Genomic DNA, 23,766 nt, shown 5'->3' with positions numbered 1-23,766 from the left:
CAAATGCCTGAGAACGGGAAGTTGAACTGGTTCTCATTTGTCAGGACCTGTCAGTGCTTTGGATGTGTATATCTCAGCCATGTCACCAGGCTGCACTGCTCTGAGATATTTTCAGTAGTCACTCCGGAGAGAGAGGCTGTGGCTTTGCCCTGAGGCAGTTGTCGGTAGGGGAGCGGGTCTTCACTCACAGTGGCACCTCACCAGTTTTAGGAGCCAGCTGAGCAGCTGGGAGACAGAGATTGCCAGCTCATCAAGGCAGTTTATCACAAAGAAAAAAAGTTCAAGTGTGCTGTCAGGCAGATACTGAGCCCTTTACTTTAACAAAGTTGGGAATCACAGGAGGCCTTTATGTTGAAAAACAGGTAACAGCATCATTGGAAGAAGAGGGTCTCATACAAGGAACTAATGAGAGTTGATTGGTTAATGGTGAATTGTAGAATCTCTATGAACAGCACACACAATATTCTAGCAAATATCAGCACCAGTGAATCACCCAGTGTAAATTAGATCTGCTAACTAGAAAAGATGGTTGCAATTTGCTCTTGGTTTGGAGGTTAGTATTTTGTAGTAATCAATTGCTTTTCTTGGGTGAGGCTCAAATCAGTGGGTGGGCCATTAAAGGTAGATTATTTATTTTATTTTAGGCATTACACTGGGTGGGCACAGATCAGTCCATCTTCAATTTCCTTCACTGGACTGTCCTACTTTACCACTATACAATCACTTTAACCTTACTCCCATTGTTTCACTGCTACATTAGCAACCAGCAGTAATCTGTAATAGGCCTCTCTCCTCCTGCTGGGATAATGTCTTTTCGGACACTTTTCCCATTAAATTTGGTCAGACAGCTTGCAGGAACCCTCTGTGTTAGCTATTGTGCAAAATATGTTATATAAACTAGCTAGAAAGTGTAAATGACTTTCAGATCGCCTTGCAGCCTTCCTCCTCTCAGCTCCCCTTCAGAGGGGAGGGAAATTATTGTGTGAAATATTATTTGGCAAGATCCCCATGTGCAACTTTCTCGTTTTCTCTTCGTGTGAAGGCAAACAACATATCTGTTTAGATAGGAAAGCCAACGCAATTGCTTTCTGTGGGCAAGCAGCTTTGTAACATTTGCATTTGTGTGCATGGCTGTTGTATCAGTGTGTAGCCCTGTCCTGATTCCATGACCCTTATTTAAAAATACCACCATGAGCGTGTGTCTTCTGTATGTTCTCCATGAGTATTATTTTTTGATGTTTCTGTAGTGACTCACTGAGGCAGAGCTAATAGGGTTCTGTATACCCAGAGATTCGTATGCAATATAGTTGAATGATCCTGCATAGTAGTCTTACACAATCAGCTCAGTTTTTTTATATAAAAAGGATTGTAAACAATATTTACATTTTAGTCATTTAGCAGGCACTCTTATCCAGAGCGACTTATAGTAGTGACTGCATACATTTTCGTACTTTTTCCCTGTGGGAATCGAATCCACAACCCTGGCGTTGCAAGCGCCATGCTCTACCAACTGAACCACACGGCTCATTTGTTTAAAGCAGAGTAATGAGCCTGCAGCATTTGGCAGTGTACCTCCCTTGGCCCTCATATGAAAAGGCCTCTGTCACTGTAATAAGGAGAGTGGCGCTACCTCATCAGATTAAGATATACATTTGTAGACATGTCTCCTGCATCTAATGAGATGTTGCAGCCACACAGAAATGTGTATATATCATCACACCGATAGGAGATAAGATGGGTTTTCTTTCTGTGTGGTGGAATTTCGTATAGGTCTCTAGATAATATTATCAGCATCCTTAACTATAACTGTGACAAATGAGAGCTTTGATCCTGTACGATAAGCGCCAAATTCATTTGTTTAATTAAAACAGCTTGTCTCTTCGTGGTGAGGGGTCATTTTAAAAATGTTAGAATTAAAGCACGTAATTAAGTGGAGCCCAGATAAGGACCCCTGTGTGGTGGTTGCTTCTGCCAGTGGGGAAGGGGAACGTAATTTATCCCCTGTGCATTCCCACAAGGTCGTTCAGTTTATTAAACTTAGCGGTGCACAAGCACGATAAAATACCTGCTGTACTTGATGGTTAGCAATGATTTTTTTTATAACTAACCCAAGATAGACCAAGTCTATCGTTTCCAATGGGAGCAAATTAATGGGCAGAACAAGCAAGGAGGTGGGCAGAGCCAAGCACGAGCTAGCGAGATCTTATTGGCGCGTTCTAGCATGTATTTGCATATTTCTGTTATGGAAAGCCTACTCTGTGAAGTACGCGTGTGTAATAACTCAATTCGCCCTTGCACTCGTTCTAAACAACGCACATTTTAGAAACTTTAGGAAAGGGTAAAGTCTTCAAAACTTAGTCCACTCTGTTCGTAACTGATTCTAGTTTTGGGAACAGAAAACTGTATTGAGATCAAATGTTTCATCGATTAGACAATTAGCAGAATGTCAGGCAAAATCAATCTCACTCCATCTTCTCCCACTGCCAGCCACTGGGCTTCTTCTCATCACCATATTTGGTGGTGAGTGGAAAAGCCAACAGGATGCTTCAGATTTATACATCCGGTGAAATATCTGGCTCATTATTCTACCTGTGGGGTTAGGGTGAGTCGGTGCCCAATGCTCACACAGTCTTTGGGATGGAGGCAATTAAGATGGCATGTTATCGTGTCTTTGAGAACATGAGAAGGATTTGTTTAGCAACAAGCACCTTGACAAAGATATCTGTTTGGGCAATGGAGTGTAGTATTAATTATCACACTCTTTGATTAAATGTGTCGTCCAGGAATGAATGTAATTTGTCTTGCCTGGTTTCAACACGGGAGCCATAGAGGGTCATATTTTGTTTGACTCTGAGCTATTTTTCTATGCCAGTGTTACAGGCAGTTGAATGGAAGCCCACTTTCTGTGGGCTCTACGACTATCTGGTCTCATGGGAAGGATTTGTGTCCTTTACATTTGTAGTCGTGTAATACCTAAATCTCACATCATTCAAAGAGTAATCCAGACATTTAATGAGTCATCCACTCTGCACACTATCAATATAGTCTATCCCAAACAGACAACCAGGGAGATCAATCCAAGGATGAATGGCTTTCTAATACATTTCTTACAATCAATATGAATCATATCACAGATGTGACTTTGTCTTGTTAGGTGGGTTTAGAGGGAGGAACCATCAGAGGCTAAATATGCTGAGTTTGTTTGAAGAAATTGGAACCACATTCCATCTTCTATCTCACAGGGATGCAGGGGTTATGTGTTCTTTCTGAACATGTTGTTTGAACTCAATTAAATGAAGGGGGGGGGGGGGGGGGGGACTGTTCTACAGTCTTCTGTGAACTAGTGGGTTTTCTCTAACTGGTTGTGCTTTTGCGCTTAGCAATATGCTAGAGCTGGTAATTGTTTTATTAATGACCAGAAGAGAAGCAACGTTTTGATCTTGTAGTGGATTTTTGTAGTGGTTGTTTGTTAAACAGTGAACGTAGAGCAGGATTGAGAGTGACATGTTTTAGTTACTTATGTAAAGAAAACATTGGCCACAAGAATAGGTAACATCTTGTATAACCACACTATCTTTATAAAATTCACACAGTAAATTCCTGCTGTGTAAAATAGCAGACATTCCCAGTAAAATGGAGGAAACAGGTGAAGACTAGAGGATATATTTTCTCACAAAATCTCTTTAGCAACTTTTCCTGAGAGTTAGTCTCATAAATCAGTTGGTGTTTGTATCTAAGCTTGAACTATATCTTATCTTTTTTTATTGTTATTCCTTCATCATCCTGTTTTTAGAACAGGTGATTTCATACTCCCTGTAGCCCTCTTAAGTCTCATTATCATTCTGTGTCCCTATCTTGCCATTTTTAGACTCCACTCCATCAAGGCTGCAGAATCACTGGCTCCAGATCAGGGAGGAATAAATCCTCTGGTTAACATTGCCAGCACTGCTTTTTGTTTGGTTACATAAATCATCAGATGAGCACCTAGAGATATATTACAAAGGTCACTTCAAATGTGAAATCAAATGGAGCTGAGCCTAGAGGAGGGGAGGCTTCTTCTGGCTGTAGAAGGCAGGTCCAGGGCCAGTGGCAGTTAGTGGGGAACTGGGGAGTCCGAGCTGTAGCACGCCATCTTCTGGCAAAGCTATACGACTAGGGAGAAGAGGCCGGTGTGATCTGTGGGAGCAGAACACAAGTACACTCTCCACTTTTACTGGTCCAGTCCAGGTAGTAATTCCCTATAGTCAAGCCTACATTTGTCAGAGTCAGATGTTGTTGTGTTTGTCATGTGGTACCAGTGGAGAGGCCAGTAGTCTCTCAAGGGCCTGAGGGGCTGTGTGTGTGTGTCTCTGTAGAGGCTAGATTCTGCGGACCCAGAGCACGTCTGACTTCACCGGCACCAGGGGTGCCTGGGGTTGCTAACAGACACCCGGTGGCACTCCATGATTCAACAGCATGGTCTCAAGGCCGAGGAAACAAATATCCAGATTTTCCTATTTCATTGTGTGTCAGTATGAAGAAGAAGGGCGACAGGTGTAATGCATAAAACGGCCCGCGGCTCCATCAGCCCTCTGACAGCTTTATGGGGAGAGGTGTTTCAATCACACAGCAGCGTTGGCGTGCATCAATCTCCACACCACTGCACAGCACAGGGCTAGGGGGAGCAGAGAGAGCGAGAGGGAGAGAGAGGGGAAGGAAGAGTCCTGACAAACACAGTAGGAAGATTAGTAATAGACCAGCAGGACTCCAGGGAACCCACACTAGTACAACACGTTTGAGGACTGAAACGCACATATATTTGGACCATACTGTTAGGTAGTAGGTACTTTGGCTGGAGCCAAACACTGTAAGCAGCTATTGCAGGCAGAGTGAACAGCAGCAGGAAAGTAGCTATCTCTCCAAGGTACCAGCTGTAATGAATATGGGTGAGGACTGCCTAAATGACATTTGTGTGTTTGTCTGCATTTGTGTGTGTGTTTGTGTAAATGTGTGTGTGTGTGTGTGTGTGTGTGTTGTGGGGGGTTAAATTAAAGTCACTGAGCACATGTGAAACGTCATAAGCAGACAATGAAAAATGACTGTTGAAACACCTGCAATTTCACAGTGGGAGTACAAGCAGGAGAATGTTGGCCGATAATCACTGGGCTGGTGCTACTGGACTACTAATTCATCCTGGCCTGGTCTCAGCTGGGCCTATTGTCCGTTCTTCCAGCTCAGGTGCAGGCTATTGCCTCTCTCTGTGTAATTCTGAGTGGGGTTGACTGGGGCACCTGCTGTACTGGCCGATTGCTCTCAGCTTGCTCTGAACATAAGCCTAGTGATTTCACCGAGGGGGCGTATCGTAAGGCAGATGTGAGTGAGTGTGATTTGCTATGATTTGGCCATACGTGGCCCGTCCCCCTAGCCACACACTATCTTTGCCTGGTCTGCTCCGAGTGGGGTTAACCCTTTATGCCCCAAAGGACACCGCAACTATAACAAAGGTTGATTAAAGGAGGAATCTAATCCTTGGAAATATCATCTTGATATTATTTCATTTTGCTCCAATGCTTTTTTAATAAGCCGTCTTTTTGATGCATTTGTATTTAGTGAAATCCCCTCTAGCCTTGACCTCTGTGTTGTTTTTATTAACCACAGGCCGGCCCATTACAGTTTAGCAGTGTGTTAAAGACATTTCTGCCGTATTACAGTGTGGGCAAGAGGGATGCTATCATGGCAACAGTCATCTGCAGTCCAGCTCGCTGCTAGCTCACTAAATCCCACTCCACCTCCGCCAGAAAAATAAATACGTTATATTTTCATTAATCCTCTCCCACCTTCAAAATAATAACCCTGTTGCTTCATGGAACATTGATGTGGCTCTTCCATTATTCATAGTGGAGGTCCTGTTCTTTTGTTCTGGAGAGGAAATGAAAGATGGGTGACAAGGAGTAAAACTGTCGGGAGGAGGAGAACGTGCATGTGTTGAGGACGGCGATGCCTTCCAGGACGCTGTTAGGCATCACTCTTTATCTCTACTCTGGCCAACTGCTTATTTCCTGCTGTGGGATATTTGAGTCAGTGCAGGGCGACGGCATGACAGTCTGCTGTGAAAGGGATGGATCTTTGTCTACATTTCACAGCACCAAGGTGTAAAATGCCATTTGTCTTTTCATTATATGAGACTGTTGTTGAACCAATTGGGTGAAAATTGTGGGTATGCACTCAACAGAAGAGTGAAAATTGGCATCATGCATAATGGGAAAATGTACTATTGCCTAGGGTTTTTGTTGTGCTTTTTTCGTTGTCTCCTCATTTACATATTGCTTGTATGAGAAAATGTGTTTGACATCACTGATTTAGTAGGCGTAATCATGCTATTGCTATGGTCTAATTTGAATATTTAGTAATGGGGTTGCATAGAGGAAAAGGTCATTGTGATTCTTTCTTCCCATAGCCCTGTTTCTTAATTAAGACAAATCACGAAAGCCTTACATATTGATTCTGCTTCTCTCAAGGCCACCCTTTGAACTATGGTTAGTAATGGGGGAGATAATGGTTGTTTGTATGCAGAAGGTTTGATGATAGTTTATTGGGGCCAGCAAATGATTTCCAACAGCAGCTCCCATCATCTCCATGGTGTGTGATGGTGAGTGATGAGTGGAGGATGAGAAAGAGGAGTGGTTGGGGGGAGTCTGACAGGACTGAGATGGGAGTCTTCCCATGTCTTATTATGATGAGGTGAAATGTTCTAATGATCTTAAATGACATGGAATGTAAACCATCAATCGAACACCGTGCCATTCTTCATGCCAATGGAAACAAAGCCGTAAGGTGCTGAGTGTATAAGGTGTATAACGTGAATATTCCTGTTACCATGTATCACCATGTTAGAGGTTTGTGGTCTTAAAGTGTTCTTGTGTTATGAGTGTATGTATGTTTGTGTTTATGAGACACTCGATAGAAGGAGAGAAAGCCATCTGCCTACCTGCTGAGTACTACATGGAAAAGTACTGCTGGGCCCACATACAGTACGAGCATACACACACACGCACACACACAGTTTTGTATTGCTATCCTTGTGTTGGTGTGGGTGTGAGTGACAGCCCTGCGACAAGTCATCTGTCACTCTGTGCATGGCGGATGAGACTCTGGTGACAAAGTGGCCCCAAGACTTGCTATTCTATCTCCCATGGGGGATATTAAAGAGCAGCAAGCATCAAGTAAATAGCCACTGCTTTATAGAAGGGAATAAATACAGTGCTGCTTAGTGCAAGGCAACGCTGTATAATCATGTAGTTGATGAGTTGGTGACCTGGGACAGTGTGATGTGTATGGCTGGGCCCTCCTGTAGCTCAGTTGGTAGAGCATGGCGCTTGCAACGCCAGGGTTGTGGGTTCGTTTCCCACGGGGGGCCAGTGTGAAAAATGTATGCACTCACTAACTATAAGTCGCTCTGGATAAGAGAGTCTGCTAAATGACTAAAATGTAAAATGTAAATGGTTAGCTTTTACTCTCAGGTATATGTTAGTGTGTTGTTTTATGGGAGTGATGATGGAAGTCAGATGTGATGGATGAGGTTATGGAACATCAGTGTAAGATTACAGTTGTATGTTTCTTTTGTTTGTTTTTCTGTTACATTAGGCATACAGAGGTTTGTATTTTTGTTGACACGACTATAGAAATGTTGTTTGAGGCTTTAAGGGCTTCGGCAGCCAGAATCTCTCCATAGCTGTAATTTCCAGTGTCCAAGGTAATCACTGCAATGGCCTGTCAACTTAGCCAGAGAAAGCAAGCAAACAATGCATGTTACTCAGCCACTGTCAACTCATCCCTGCTTGGTGTCTGACCAGAAAACGTGTGTGTATTTGTTTCCATGTAACTGTGTGTGTGTGTGTGTGTGTGTGTGTGTGTGTGTGTGTGTGTGTGTGTGTTTGTGTGTGAAAGAAAGAAAGACAGAAAGAGCAAGACAATCCCCAACAATAAGTCGAAAAGCCCCTTCTCTTCAGAGAGCGGGGTTCATCCCCTTTCCTGCCCAATGTTATGGCTGTCACATCCCCTTTGTGCTGAGTGTGTGTGAGGAAGAGAGAGAGAGAGAGAAAGAGAGGGCGGGGCGGGCTGGGGTCCAGGGGTCAGGCCCTGTTTTCACACTGCTGTCCTGTGGCTGAGCAGGGCTGTCACTCACACCCACACCAACACAGCACATCAGAGAGGCTGAGAGCTCCCTGGCCTACCTGTGAAATACAGTCCTTCATGCCTCTCCACTCATCACAATCACGCTTGTTGGAGGCCGTTCTGTTCTGTCTCACTTCCCCTGTTGATGAGCTCTCCATGTCATGTCATCCATCCCTATTTTAATATACACCTACAGTATACTCCTACCATCTCTTAGAGAGGCTACGGTCTAGCTGGCCTTTTTTCATCCCACAAGGTTGCCTTTTGTTATTCTGACTCCGCTACAATTCGCCGGGTTCAATCAAAGACTGAGATTGCCAACCCAGCTGTGATAAAAGTACATTCGGCTCAAAATTAAATTCAACATAACTGGGAAATGAAGCAAATGCAAATAAACAAAAGTGGATGCTGGAGTGATTTGACTGTGAATGATGGCGGTGGAGTGTGAAGGGTAATGTATTGTTTCTTCACCTACCGTAATTGAGCTGTGCCTCTCAGAGGCTCTGATGTGACATGTGGTGCCCCGGGACAGGGCACAGAGACAGTAAGGGGATAGTAGCGCTGTGTTCACTGCCTGTGATTCGCTAGCTGACTCCAGTCAACCTCAATAAGTGCTGTGCCCGCTTCTGCTCCCGCTCCCCCAGCCCCTCTACCAGCCTGTGGCGTGGAAGTTAATTGGCAGCATCTGCTGTCTGGGAGCCCGAGCGCCCAGTTACCCCCCTGGCACCTGGAGCCACCAGTCTGCCTGCAGGCAGCGAGCGGAGAGAGCCCAAACACCACAGCTGCCACCGGTGCCAGGGGGGATGTGGTCAGGCCGGCTGTGCCAGGCAGGCAGGGACACCCTCAGGGGACAGATGGTTTACAGATCTGGGTGGGAGTGGGGAGAGAGAGATAGAGACTCACCTGCCATGACCTAACAGGCACACCACTGATTTCCATTTAGAGTAGGCGAAGAGCCTGCTGGATTTGGTTGTTGTGTAAAATTGCCTTCTTTTTAAACAACAAAGTTGAAAATGTTGCATTTTTGTAGTAGAATCACAATAATTATTTGAATGCCGGTTGTGGTCAAATTCTACTTTAAGGTTTTGTTGAGGCAGTATCCTAAATTTGAAGTGCAGATCCTATCCAATATTATGTTATTGTTTTGAATCTCATAAGGATTGTAGCTATCCTTTGTCCTAATGTCCATGTGTATGTGTGAGGTCATTCTCCTAACCAGTGTAATTACTGGTTCTTGCTCTTCATTTCTCGTGTACAGTATGACATCACTCTGAGTGTATGACATTATTCTGATGACCTCATTGTGACCTCATGGTTTGTCATGTTGCCATCAAGAGAGTGGATGATCTCATCAGCCTAACCTCTATCTGATGAGTCATACTTACACAGACTCAATAACATGGTTATGATACGGCTGAGATCATTGTTGTCATACTCTATTTAATGAGTATGTGGATGTGCATTTCGAGACCTACTTTATGACTGAGGGAAAGCAACAAATATGTTTTACAGAGAGAGCTGAGCTGGGAATACTTTCAACATTGGAATTTCATTTTCAGAAATGACATTGTTTGCAGAAAACATGTCTGCTTTGATGAACACATTTCCAACACAACTTACATATTTCAGGAACCTGCGGGTGGATTTTCTGTATATGGTTTACTCTACAGAAATCATTACACATTTCACATTAGACTCCAGTCCTATCCCAATATGAATGTTTATGTAAATACCTGAGGTAAGCCTTACTATTCAGTGCACAGACAACAAAGGAGTGAGAGAGGAGATTGTCTGTCTGGGAAGATCATGCTATCAGAGAGTAGACTAATTGAATCTGGAGCTGCATCTGCATTAGCCCTCAAAAAGCCCTGTCACTCCCCCATCTCTACTCCATCTCAACAGCATTTCTCCAGCACACTGCACTGGGCTACATGAAGCTACATGTCTGCCTTCCTGTAATTAACAGAGAGAGCCATTGTTCACCTTCTATGGAGAATGAATGCCGTACAGTTGTCAGGAGCAGACTGCTCTGTCTCGGATCTAGGCAATGTGTGTGTATTTTTGTTGTTGTTTTTTGCGTTGGTTGTGTGCCTATGTATGCGTGCGTGTGTGAGTGAGTGTGTCTGGGTGCAGTGTTGTTAGCCAGGCAGTCTGGCGCCAGGCTGTCTCCATGGGTCCACTCTACCCAGAGAGCTGATGCAGACAGCAGACACACCCCCATCTCCCATGGGAGAGGAGAGGAGAGAGAGATCTCACAACCACTCCACCTGCTCTCGCTCTCTCTCTCTCTCTCTCTCTCTCTCTCTCTCTCTCTCTCTCTCTCTCTCTCTCTCTCTCTCTCTCTCTCTCTCTCTCTCTCTCTCTCTTTCTCTCTCTCTCTCTCTCTCTCTCTCCCAATGCTTTATCTCATAGACACTGTTTTTGTTTACAACACCTTTAGCTGATTTATCAGTGTGTCTAATAGAATGTGTGATTTCTCTGTTGTTTGCGGCTGGGCAAGGCCAGCAGTTATTTCTGTTGTTTACAGAAGTGAGTACATCTCTAACAGCTTTTTCTATTATGAGTCATTATGACATTTGCTTTACTCCATGGTTAGCATATTCACATTAGCTGTAGTCCTAGTATGATGGGTGTGTTGGTGTCAGCTGTGATCCAGACCACTCTGTGGCGTTGTGGCTCCCCTGGGACCTGAGACTGAACTCTAATGTGGGGTGGGTCTAGTGCTGCATGTTGTAGGCGCATGGGGAGCTGGTGTTTGTTCCTGTTATCCTAACCCCTCATACACTTTTACACATTTATCAACACACACACACACACCAGGGTACAACGCTGACATCATGGTTGTGGCGTGTTAGTGCCCCCCTCCCAGACTAATGCCACCTGCCCTCGTGCCCCAGAGGGGGGTGGCGGCGCCACGCTGGCGATGGCAGGGTGATCATCTGCTCTCAGCTAATTGCCCCATCACCCCCCAGCACAGTGGGGCCTGTAGCTGCACCAGCATGGAGCCATGGGCGGGGGCTGGGGGATGGGAGGTACAGTGGTGTACAGTCAACCCTCTGCCCTATCTGGCACATAGTCCACTGTTCATCATATTAATAAACCCCATTGAGAAATAGCCACACCAAGTTTATATTCAAACTTTCAGATAGGTTCACTGGTTTTGGATGAACTTTAGTGCTATGGTATTGACCACAGTACTTTAGAGAGATCCACAGACAGGGGAGTGGACCTGGGACTGTCTGTAGCAGAGATGGGAAGGTCATGCCGCTACTGAACACAACCTAGAGATGTGGCCATCTGCTGGTCAATCAGGGTACTGGCACAGCTGCACTCCTCTCCAGGATGATACTGAGCACAGTCCAAGGTTGCCTGATCGGACATGACATGATTCTCAAGACTTCATTTAAGACATGTTTGCCCTGGTTTTGTCTCTGAATGCGATTGCAAGCCTCTGGCCCTACATCACATCGACATCCACATAACACCCGTGGAGATGTCTGTCTGTCTGTCTGTCTGTCTGTCTGTCTGTCTGTCTGTCTGTCTGTCTGTCTGTCTGTCTGTCTGTCTGTCTGTTAGACCTGCTATGCATGAGTGAGATGTGAATGAATGAGAGTCACTGTTTACATACGGATGTGAGTGGAATATTTCCGCACTACAGAGTAATGGCCTGATCCTGGATAATGCGGCCCACTCACCAGAAGAGGGGTTGTAGAAGGACTATCCTCCGCCATCACAAGCCTCTCTGCTTCACCACTGACCCTACTGTATGAACCCACTTTACAGTGCTGCCAGCCTGGCTCCCTCCATACCACCACTACCCAGCCAAACCAGACTGGAATAAATCTTCCACTGCATTTCAAAGAACTGTCAGCAGTACTGCAATGTATCACCCCTGAGCCCACTGGAGTAATGCTAATGGGATGTATTTTGATTACTTATTTTGATATATTTAATGACGCCATAAAACGAACCCTGAAGTTGAGTCGATGCCTCTAGCTGAATACTTAAGTACCCAGTGTGTGTGTTCTGAGTGATTCAGTCGAGAGAATTTGCGACGCTCTTAAAACATTAATAAAAGTGAGCTGAGTGACGCCTTGTTTGTGTGATAAACAGAAGAAGCACAATGGTAATGTGCAGCGACCTTACATGTTCTCATGTGACCTGATACCTATATAATCCACTTTCTTCTTACTCCTCTCTGAAACAATAGCTCTCATTTTTATTCCCTTTCATCCATTACCTCCTCTAATATAATGCTCTGAAAATCCACTCTGTAACAGTCTATGATTTCACATTTAATCACCAGTCCAAATAGAGATAAAGATTTTTATCGATGTAAGAAACTGCTATCAGTGAATATCATCACCTTAGTGTCTTGGACCTGGCTCAAGTTCCTCCTAGTTTCAATTTCTGCATGCAAGCAGTAGTCGTAAAATTACTAGATTGGAATATACAACCCCAGAGCATTTCCTCCAATTACTCTGGGGCTTTGAGTTGATGATTTCAGGTCTAATGACCCAATGATTGAAGGTCTGGGAGGCTGTGTGTGTGCTGCTGTTCGCCAGGCACTTAGCTCTAAAATGGCTATGTCCCCATAGCATTTATGAGTGGCGTTGAGGCTTCACCCGCATGCTCCTGCAATAGAACAAAGTACTGAGCCCAGCCGTTTTTTGCACTTACACATATTCAGTGCTTTTAGGTGGGATTTAGGACTATTTGGTTTAACTCTGGTAGAAATACTGTATCTGCTGCTGCATACTATTAACTCAAGTAAAGCACTATGAATGTGATCTGGTATTGATTGTTAGCCTGTTTGCTAATCTAATTCACCCAAGGGTTAGTAATTTATTGAAGTCTCAATAGAAACTTATATTTTAAACGCCGATATCAGACAGCATAACGTTGGGGAGACAAATAAACTAATTTACTTAGAGTGAATAGAGCAATCAAATCATGAGGGTTGAATGGTGAGAAGAGAACACTTCTGACATAGACGTCACGTCTCACGTGTCATGGCTTTTTTCACTTCTGTCTTTCCCCAAAGTGCTGTGGAAAAAGACAGCAAATTAAATCTCTTAATGGTTTTAATGTTAATACCTTAGAAAATGTTCCAGCGGCTTGTTTAAACCACACAGCTTTAGAGGGTCCCTGTTCAGGCTCAGATGTCTCTGTAAACTGCTTATTGTCTCTACAGAAAGTGGGCTTTGAGATGCCTTTCCAAAGGAAAGCCCGGAGCCTACAAACAACCCATGACTACTGTACATTGTTTTAAACCCACACACTGATTTACATTTTAGTCATTTAGCAGACGCTCTTATCCAGAGCGACTTATAGTTAGTGAGTGCATACATTTTTATTTATTTTTTTCATACTGGCCCCCCGTGGGAATCGAACCCACAACCCTGGCGTTGCAAGCGCCATGCTCTACCAACTGAGCTACACGGGGCCCATTGCTGATGCTTTCCAGGACATTCAGTGACTTGCAGTGGCAATCACTATACACAGTACTCCAGTATACCATCAGTGATCACATACAGCCAACAGAATGACAAAGCAAGAGAGGTTGCTTAGTAACAGTGCCATTGGATACCGTAACAGTGCCATTGGATACATCACATGTGTGAGTAGGAGGCATACTTGACTGTTTTCAGATCATTCTAAAGCTATTTTCTGCTTGGATTAGTATGCCAAAGAAGGAGGCTGTGCCATGTTTCAACAAAAGTGAAATTGTTCAACATCTGGCAGCATAGGTAGAGAGATTGGCTCTTCAAATGCGGCTGGTAGTATATTATTATAGTATAGTATCATTGTGAAAAATATCATCCAAATGTAAACATTTTTCTTTTAGGAACACAGCTTCCATTTGTCACGAATTGAGATGGTGTAGAACTGTGTCACTTGTGGCACATATTTTAAACCATTCCCAACATTGAGCGCTTGACAGACTCAGCTCTGAGAGGGAGCAGAGAGAAAAGCGAGAAGCGTGACTGCAGTGACCTCTACGCTTGATTGATTTGAGAATGTAGACAAGATGTCCCTAGTATGAAAGCTACCAATTTTATCCCTCATCTCTGAGACTTCTGAGGGAAACAGATCAACATCAAAATCAAAGCCCTTCTTGTATCTGCTAACAGCTGAGAAGTTGAAAAACAGAGGGAAGAAGAGTGACACCTCAGTAAAGGCTTGCTTTTAGCTGCCAGTGCTCTGCTCTCTTTGGTGTTGACCCGGATTCTGCTGGAGAAGCCTTGTTATCACATAAGACAGTTCAAGCAGAGTTGAGTTTTTCTTATCTTTGTTTATGCCTGCTCTTGTATAGAAGTTGTGTTAACACATCTCACAGCCCTCGTTCAGTTGATGACCTTGACCTTGAGCTTTAGGATGGAACTTTCTGTGATGTAGAATGTGTTTGTGACGCGTGTGTGTGTGTGAGCGTGTGTTTGCTGGGGTAGCTGAATTGTGAAACCACGTGTGTGCACATTATCATCGAGGGCGGCTTTTTTTTTTGTTGCCACATGCAGTGATAAATCTGTTTGGGAATGGGGGCACTGTAGCGCATCCTGAAGTACGAGAGGCATGGGGCAGCATTATTTAGATAAAACGAATTGCCAGCAGCCATTCAGGAGCAGACATTGCAGAGATATAAACCAGGGGGACAGCAGCCTCTGCATCGCTGCTCTCCAGAGGAAGACACAAAGCTATTTTCTTTGGCCCATAACAGTAAAGCAGTCCTGCGATGGCCAGCAGTAAATTCCTGTCGTGTAATTACAATCAATATCGAAGACTCGCTCAGTAGCCAACAAGGTCAAATGGTACAGAGGAGAGCTGCACGGCTGGATAATGCCAAACAGATAGATGAATAAATAAATGAATTAAGTGTCATCTTATTTCATTAATCCGGGGTGGGGTGTGACAGGGTAATACGGCCCCCTGTTCTCAGCCTGCCAAGTCTCCTGGGTGTGCAGGGAACAGCCGTAGGGTCCTGAACTCAGCTCTGGACAAGCAATGGAGGAGGCAAAACACCTGGGACCTCCTGACACAAACTATCATTGTGCTGTGTTTGTGTGCGCGTTCATGTGTGCGTGCGTGTGTTTGTGCGTGTGTGTGTGTGTAATTCACATGAACAGGATAAACATTTCACCAATACACATTTTTCATCCCATATTCCACCAATATGTTTGATTTTAATAAAATCCTTTGATTTAAATAAAAGGTAATATACTTCATTTAAATTAAAGGTAATTCCAGGAGGCCAGAATATCACACTGAGTATAATAATTACACAACCAGATTCAAGTTAGTGAAAATGTAGAAATTCTTCAAAGAAAAGTTTTTAATTATTGCTTCCTTCCCCCTTTCCTTCTCCTCTTCTTGTCGCTTGTTGAGCACTTGTATACATACAAATGTGTGGTGTATGTCTCTGGGCCTGTGCCCAGTAGCATTGTCGACTAGCTCGTCAGCCCCCTAATGCCCTGTAGGATGCAGTGCAGTGATGTGGGAGAGGCACCGGCCCAGGCAGCCAGCCTTGGGGCTATGCAGACACTGGATAAGAGCCTTCTCTGGAGGGGGCAAGCCGGCACTGCTCACTGCCCTCTCTCCTCTCACTCCCCTCTCTCTACCTCTCTCCCCTCTTTCTCTCTCCTTCCCTTCAGCCAGGCATGAGGGAGGGCGGGGTGGCTGCATTAGTATTCTGCTGAGACAGGCACACTTCCACAGATATAGGAACACTTTCTCCTCTACCAGGGGAATAATCAGCTTGGCCTTTACCCCCTTTCCTCACTTTGCCTTATAAAGCTCGGCTAATTTGGTTTGATTTTAATTTTGTGTTTCACTTTGTAGCGGCAGCAGCGATTTCTCTGAGTGTTTGTGTGTATGTTTGTATGTTTGTGTGTGTGTGTGTGTGTACGTGTGTGCGTGTGTGTGTGTGTACGTGTGTCAGCATAAAAACCAACAGCCTATTTCCCCTCTGCCCATCCCTAGTTGAGAGGCGATAGAGTATGGGGCTTATTGAGAGGGGGGTCAGTGAGTCCCAGGTTCATTTGAGACAGGCTGCCTGCTGCCCTCTGCTTATCAGATAGGCCGCTCAGGACGGCAGGCTGCTATCAGACACAGATAGCATCTCCATCTGATCCTGGTCCTACAGGAGAGACGCCGGCAGCCTGCCATCACAGCCTCTGATCTGCCTCCTCCTTCTCATCCTCTTCTTATCTTCTGTTTCCTCCTCCTCCCTAACTCCCTCTCTGTCTCCCTCCTCCTCACTCTCTTACTCTCTCACTCTCTCTCTCCCTCCCCCTCCCATCATCCTCTCTGTGGCCTCAGCTCAATGCCTGTCCATTATTGCTTTTTCCCCTCTCAGAAGATTCACTCTCTTCTACTCCTCTTTGCCAGCATTTGTTGTGGATCGTTATTCACTCCCCCCCACCCCACCTTTTCTCTCACATATCCTTTCTGTCAGCTTTTTTATTTGCATGTGCACAGGCTTTATATGCAGTTATCAGCTGCGTTGACACTCATTCAGCTGGGCTGTACCATCAATTGTTAGCCTGTATGAAATATCCATTGTCTACCATTGTCCTTCTTTATTTACTGCTTAATACAGTTAGTTTGGGATGCAACTCAGGGAGATGATGCCCAGTGAACAAGAGAGATGCAGAGGCAGCCAGGAGAATAGAGAGAGCAGAGCAGAACAGTAAACTGAGAGGCTGTAGGGGATGCAGTAGTGTCACATTTCTGATTGATCGCTACTTAAGGCCCCTGGTTCACTCTCCTTGTAGCCCTTGGCATAACCACAACAGACCGGATGATAGTAAGACTAGACACTTTCACTAGTGGTCCATGCTCTCACATTGATACCAATGACCTTATAGACAAAACGCTGCAAGCAGTTGTCCCATTATAATCGGTTATCAACCTGATAGAGTCTGGTGAAAGGTTCTGAGGGAATGATCTAATATGTATACAGTATGTATTGTATATAAGAGATGAATTCTCTCTAAATCCTTGAAATGTTCGCCTGTCCTTGCAGGCAAAGACTCCCGACTAAGAATGTGTACTACTACCGCTGCCCTGACCATCGGAGGAACTACGTGATGTCTTTTGCCTTCTGTTTTGACCGAGAGGATGATGTGTACCAGTTTGCCTACTGCTACCCCTACACCTATACCAGACTGCAGCACTACCTGGACAGCTTGGAGCGCAGGAACCTGGACTACCTGCAGAGGGAGCAGCTGGGGCTCAGTGTGGTGAGTGTGTGTGTGTGTGTGTGTGTGCGTTCGAATACGTGTCCTCTCTCCCTCATTAAACAGTTTTCAACAGACTACCAGAGAGCCCACAGCCCAGGTCTATCCACCAGTCCTCTGCTTCACATTTTCATGTTATCTGTATGACTGTTCAACTCTGTGTGATTGTAGCCAGAGAGAGGACAGGAGGGGTCCTTGACTGTGCTAGGTGGTGTGGTGTGAAGGCTGGTGGAGCCATTACAGTGTCTCCTATCTGTGTTGTGCCTGTGCAGTGCTGCACGCTGGTGTCCCTCTGAGGGATAACACTGCTGCTCGTAATCAGGAGCGCTCTCTCCTCTCACAGGAACAGGTACTGGATCGTTCACACTGCCTGCAGTACTGTCTGCTCTTATCAAACAATAGTAGGAGAAAAACTCATTAGAAATGCTTGAGAGATTATTATTGTTATTATTTTAATATTTTTTAAGGAGAGCTAGCTGCAAGGGGCAGCGATGAAAGTGCATTTATTGATAAGGAATGTGGTGCAAATTAAAAAATGAGTCAAATATTTATGAAACATGGTTTGAATGGGCAGATGATGTTGGTGAAGAATAATTTCAGAAAGTGATATCTCAACCAATAGGAGCCCAGAATTGGCAACCAAGACAAGAACAGGTATCGGCATATTCCTTCCATAGTTCCCATCATATAATTAGAATTCCATGAAATTCTATTTCTATGCTTTCCACTGTCCTATGACACGTTCAAGTACAAAATGAGGGCTCCAAAGTGTGCAGTATTAGTTCTGCTTTTTAGCCGCATCAGCACTTTGTGATGAATACAAGAAGTTCAGACATAAAACGGAGTAAGTTGGCACTCAGACTAAGCATTAGTTTAGTATGCATAGTCATAGAGGCATTTTATGGCCTTATTTGTCTTTTAATGTCCTGCGGTCCTGGATCTCTGACAGCCCGGCCCAGCACTCTCATTACGACCTGCAATGAGAGAGGGATGAGGGACCTTTCCGTCTGCTGCAGTAAAGAGCCCCAGTCCCTCCAGTGGCTTCACACACCCACATGATACATGTTAGCTGGAAGACCTTACCATACGTGTATGGAGATAAAATACCCCCCCCCCCACACACACACACACACACACAAACCACATGTGCATATCTACACACACAATGAAAGAGTGATTTTTGTCCCGTTGCCCTTTCAGATGCAGACTCCATGCATCGATGGCACCGTGGCATTAAATAGCAAATGGACCTATAGTAAATCATCAGGGGGTAAAACAGAAGCCTCACCATTTAGTGTGACATTCACCGGTGAGCTTGAGTTATGGCTTTAGCAGGAACAATAGCATTTTCAATCAGCCTCTTACTCAGTTTAACTTGTGCACGAAGGCATAAGATAGAAAGTGTGCTATACAATGCTCATTATTTCTGATCATTAGGTATGGCTTGCTCATAGGCTAGTCATAGCTCCAAATGGAACTTATTGGAAAGCTGGATTTCAAAGATGTAGCTACACATTTGAGGTGTGATTATAAATCAGAGGGTGCTTGGATTGTTTCAGCCCAGAATGAGCCTGAAAGTGCTTTTCAGAGCTGCAGGGCTGGAATTTCTCAGTGACACAGTTCCTCTACTTTTCTGCTACTCCACATTAACTGATGCACAGCCTCTCATTGTTGGAGGGATTTGAAAGGAGGGTTATGTCAGTGTGTACATTGGCTGCTGTCTCAGGGAATGTAAACAGTGCCAAAGCAAGAAAAGATGAGGAGGAGACAAACTCGACTTAGAGTGACAGACTTGGAGAGTGGAAGACAAGCAGACAGAGGGAAGTAGGCCTCAGGGCCGAGCTGCTGTAGCACGCTAGGTCTACCTGCCTACCAATAAACAGCTGCAGTAATTGTGATGCCTCATCTCCACCAAACACACAGAGAGATCATAGCTCCACTGTAATAGGGGAGGACTACTATAATTGCACTTCTGGGAAAATAACAAATGCTTGAACTGCATATTCAGCCTCCGTCTCTCTACCATCCCTTTATCGTTTTATTTTCTCTCTCTCTTCTCCACTCCCTTTTTTCATGCAGTGTGTTCATGCACCTAGATCTGCTGCAGGGACAGTATTAAACAAGCGTTTTGATGGTGTAGGTGCTACTGTAGGTGAACACCAAAGCTTTGTAAGCATACTAAGCAGAATGTGTTTGCATGTTTGTGTCAGTCAGTGTATGGAGATCTTTTTTGCCATCTGCTTTGCCCAGGTGTCAATCAATGAGATGTGGGGTGAGGTTTGAAAAACCTCTGTTCATCTGTGACAACTTAACAGGGAGCTCAGGCTTTTTTTAATGGTCAGAGGTTTCTTTCCTTCGGCTCTTTTAAGACAGACTTTACAGACATACTGGATGTCTCTCTTGCTTCTTGTACCTTAACACGTTCTTTGTGATGGTCTACAGGCCTGTGATGGACCAGTGGGTTGTATGAAATGTTTTGTAGAGTTTCTGTTGGAAGGGTCATGCACTGTATCCATTCCCCTGTTCTCTCTTTCTGAAGATTTCTCCTACAATCCATTCCTTGACTATTGTGTGAGCTACTCTCCCCCCAGAGGGACAAGTCCATGAAGACAGAGTGGATGCTGCTTGGACCTTTCTCTGCTAACAAGTGTGTGCACTCCAGGCAGAAGTTTCCTTAAACTATTCCACAATTTCTCTCGTATTGACTGCTATAAAGACGGCCAGGGCCCAGTATTGAAAGCACACCAAGATAGTCTGCTACACAAGTTGACAAAGTGTTTTCTTATGGGCAGAGTCAGTCTAGGAGTTGCAGAGAAAGCACTTTTACCATTCCCTTCCTGTCATGATGGCCAACTGGGACACTATTTGTCATCTCTGACAAAGCAGCCTGTATCTGCAGCCATCTATGATTCATGTGCAAATAAGAGCTCAGGATGAGAAGTGAGGAGTCGATGACCATCCTTACGTCTGCACCCCTCAGCTGCCATCACTGAGTTACATAGGAACACAATAAACTGACATTGTTGCAATGGAGTTACACAGTGCTTGCTGTAATATCCACAAAACCCTTTGCTCCTCATTCTAAAGAAGCTCTGAGCTTGTCTAGAATAATAGGCCTTCTAAGTGCCCTGTGGATGTCACCTTCAAACGTTCAGGGCTCACACAGACTGAGGACGTAAAGAAGCCCTTCCATCCCAAGGCTCCAAGGAGGAAAGAGGCGTGGGGAAACGGCAGATGATGTGCTGGTCTGGGAAGATGATTTTCTACGGTCCTAATGGCCACTGGGTCTCCTGCAGACAGGCTGTAGGGGACTGTGTCTTCGTGCCTGTTAGTGGGAATAAAGGATGAGAGGGGCCTTTGGCCCACGGAGTTGGCACTGCGGCTGTCTGCTGGGCTTATCGCTGTGTTTGTACACTGCGTGCCAAGATTTAATCAATAGCCACTCTACCTTCCGCTAGGAGAGAAGGTCAAACTGACTGGAGCGTTAGTAGCTGATGCTAGAGAAGAAAAGAGAGGGAGACTAGGCTTGTCTTTCCTACTGCATGGCAGATGGATGGCCGTGCTCTGTGAAACCAGGTTGCTGGGAAATTGCATGAGGTCTTGCCATTTACTGGCTTAACAGCAGCCAAAGTGTCTCTCACAACATCATGAAGCATTTTGCTCTCCCTTTGTGTGTCCACTCTTTCACATCCCCGTTCAAGGATGCTGTTGACAGCAGCCATGTCTGTTCTTCCATGAATGATTCTATGATGGCGTTCTAATTTGAAGAGCCCTCCAACAGCTGACTGGTATTGTTGGGCCACTATCAGACTGCCTGGGCAATCTACTTTCATTATCATCTGTATGAGCTGAGCGCACAATATCACATACAGCAACTGTACTAAGTGGAAGTCGTTTGGAACATACAGAGGGAATAGATGATCTCTAGTTCTTAAGTCTTGCTGTCACCCTGAACTAGAGGAATGGTGTTTGCCTATATGTCAATACACTGCAACAGCCTGGAATGTCATACACCAGACCTCAACTCAACCTTTCTGAAGGGTTGTGGGGTCATGCATGATCAGTTTTGCTTGACCCTGGCTGCTCTGGTTGGTATGATAAGAAGCTGGCTTTTATTGGTCTTTGACCTCTATTCCAACATAGTTGGAAAGTGCTGATGTAGCTGGATGTGCATTTAGGGATATAAATTGGTCTGTTTCACCTGTTTTATCTCAGCGAGGTTAGATCAATGGCTTGGCCTCTGACTCCAACAGTAGAGCAAGGAATTTATTCCACATGAAATTGAAGATAAAACAGTTTATCCGACCCCATGCTGTTGAGCTGGGATGAGATGAGATACCTCTAGGCTGTTGTCCCAGTGCTTTATTGCATATCATGACCCCTATAGCAATGCCATCTCACCAGTGTTTAGTACAGTAATGACGAAAGGATGGAGTGGGCTGGAGAAAAGGTAGGTATGGCTAGTGTGGTGGAGACAGTGGCCATTGGCATTAACATACGTCATCTTATGTGGAATTGGAGGCCATAGCCTATCTGTGGTAGAAAGATAATTCAGTAGAATGGGTGTCAGACGGTGGTGTATTTTCCAAGTTGACTTCCAAAATTGTAAGTTGATCCTTATTATAATGCAGGCACAAAGAGAGCAGATTTGCTCAGTCAGAGATAATATTTATTTTTCAAATTGGAAATTGCTCACACCTTTAAGGCTTAACGCTCGCTCAATATTGTGGAGCAGCTCTGTGAGGTACTTTATATTCACGGGCCTGCAGATAGAATGACTGAGTGGTGAGAGAGGAGAGGGGTGCTTTATGGACAGGAGGATATCACCCAGCATGGCTTATGTTGTCACTTAGCTGGCAGCAGCTCTCTCTCTGCCTCAGATACAACACCTCTGCCTCCTCTCTCATCCGCTCTCTCCTGCTGCACTCACCTGTAATAGATAGATATCCTGCATCATCAACAACCCTGTCCTCACACCCTGAGGCATTGGCACCAGAGGAGAGGTGGTACTGTTAGCAGACCCTCAGGTCTCACAGTGCAGGGATGAAACTTCTCACTGGCACCTAGCTCCAGTTGTGGGCTAGGTAGGTAGTGGTGGAGCAGTCTGGGAAGGAAGGCTCTGCTGAGGGTGAGTGGGTACCATAGGTGCTGCCTAGCGGCGTGGGAGTCATGAGGAGGTGGTTGGGAGAGTGAGTTATCGAGTGACAGAGGAAGAGGGATGCGTTCTCAAATGGAGCCAATGCAGCAGTCAGCAGTCACACTCGCTCGCTTTCTCACTCTCAGAGAAATCTAATCCAAGCCACAGAGCTCTGTACTGCCGTCTTTCTCTCTCTCTCTCTGCCGCTACTTTCTAGACGACTCGATGGATGGAGGACTGTGCATGTAAAAAAGTATCCGATTCATCTTGGTGTCAGGCCTCCTCTCCCATTGGGCCAAGGAAGAGGAAAAAAATAAATAGTTTTCTAAAAGTGTTCAGGTTTTTTAATAGGTCAGAATACACTTTTCTGACAGTGTAATTGCTTTCCATTGCTAGACCCATAGTGGGGAGTTGGGACCCTGGAAAGAAGAAAAGAGGAGAGATAGAAATAAGGAAAGGGGGTGAGAGCGGAGCGAGCTGTACAGTAGATCATTTGTTAGGAGAAAAGAATGAAAATTAATGAAAAGAGAGTTGCTCACCCTCTGAATGCAGCCAAGCTTGAAATTCACTTTGAGGGAAACTTAATTTGTTGTAAATGGGCGAAAAACATATTTAGGCATAGGGAGAAGAGGCTGCGCCGCCTGTCTGTGGTCTGTGGTCTGTGGCAGATGAGGATGCTATGCTCTGAATGCTTAAGCTGAATGGGGAGGAAATGCATAGCCTGTTATTTTCATCCATTGTAGATGGATAGTCATTATTACTCCCTCCTATCACGTCATTTGGGATGAAAATACAGTGAGGGAAAAAAGTATTTGATCCCCTGCTGATTTTGTACGTTTGCCCACTGACAAAGACATGATCAGTCTATAATTTTAATGATAGGTTTATTTGAACAGTGAGAGACAGAATAACAACAAAAAAATCCAGAAAAACGCATGTCAATAAAAAAAAAAATTGATTTGCATTTTAATGAGGGAAATAAGTATTTGACCCCTCTGCAAAACATGACTTAGTACATGGTGGCAAAACCCTTGTTAGCAATCACAGAGGTCAGACGTTTCTTGTAGTTGGCCACCAGGTTTGCACACATCTCAGGAGGGATTTTGTTCCACTCCTCTTTGCAGATCTTCTCCAAGTCATTAAGGTTTCGAGGCTGACGTTTGGCAACTCGAACCTTCAGCTCCCTCCACATATTTTCTATGGGATTAAGGTCTGGAGACTGGCTAGGCCACTCCAGGA

At 44.8% G+C, this 23,766-nt stretch overlaps 1 protein-coding gene across 1 annotated transcript in view; it reads left to right on the top strand.

Moving 5' to 3' along the window:
- The window catches only part of LOC311131043 (cytosolic carboxypeptidase 6-like), a gene marked incomplete at its 3' end in the record, with an annotated part of 241,496 nt that overhangs the window by 169,009 nt on the left and 48,721 nt on the right, over positions 1-23,766 (top strand). Inside the window, exon 5 of the mRNA XM_084163865.1 lies at positions 17,177-17,393. Coding sequence (XP_084019991.1) covers positions 17,177-17,393 — 217 coding nt within the window. The remainder of the gene's footprint in view (positions 1-17,176; positions 17,394-23,766) is intronic.

The sequence above is a fragment of the Coregonus lavaretus genome (genome assembly GCF_964263955.1).
Source record: "Coregonus lavaretus genome assembly, chromosome: 6".
In the NCBI taxonomy this organism is placed as follows: Eukaryota; Metazoa; Chordata; class Actinopteri; order Salmoniformes; family Salmonidae; genus Coregonus; species Coregonus lavaretus.
Note: the sequence above shows the minus strand (reverse complement) of the source record. Positions and strands in the feature narration are given on the sequence as shown.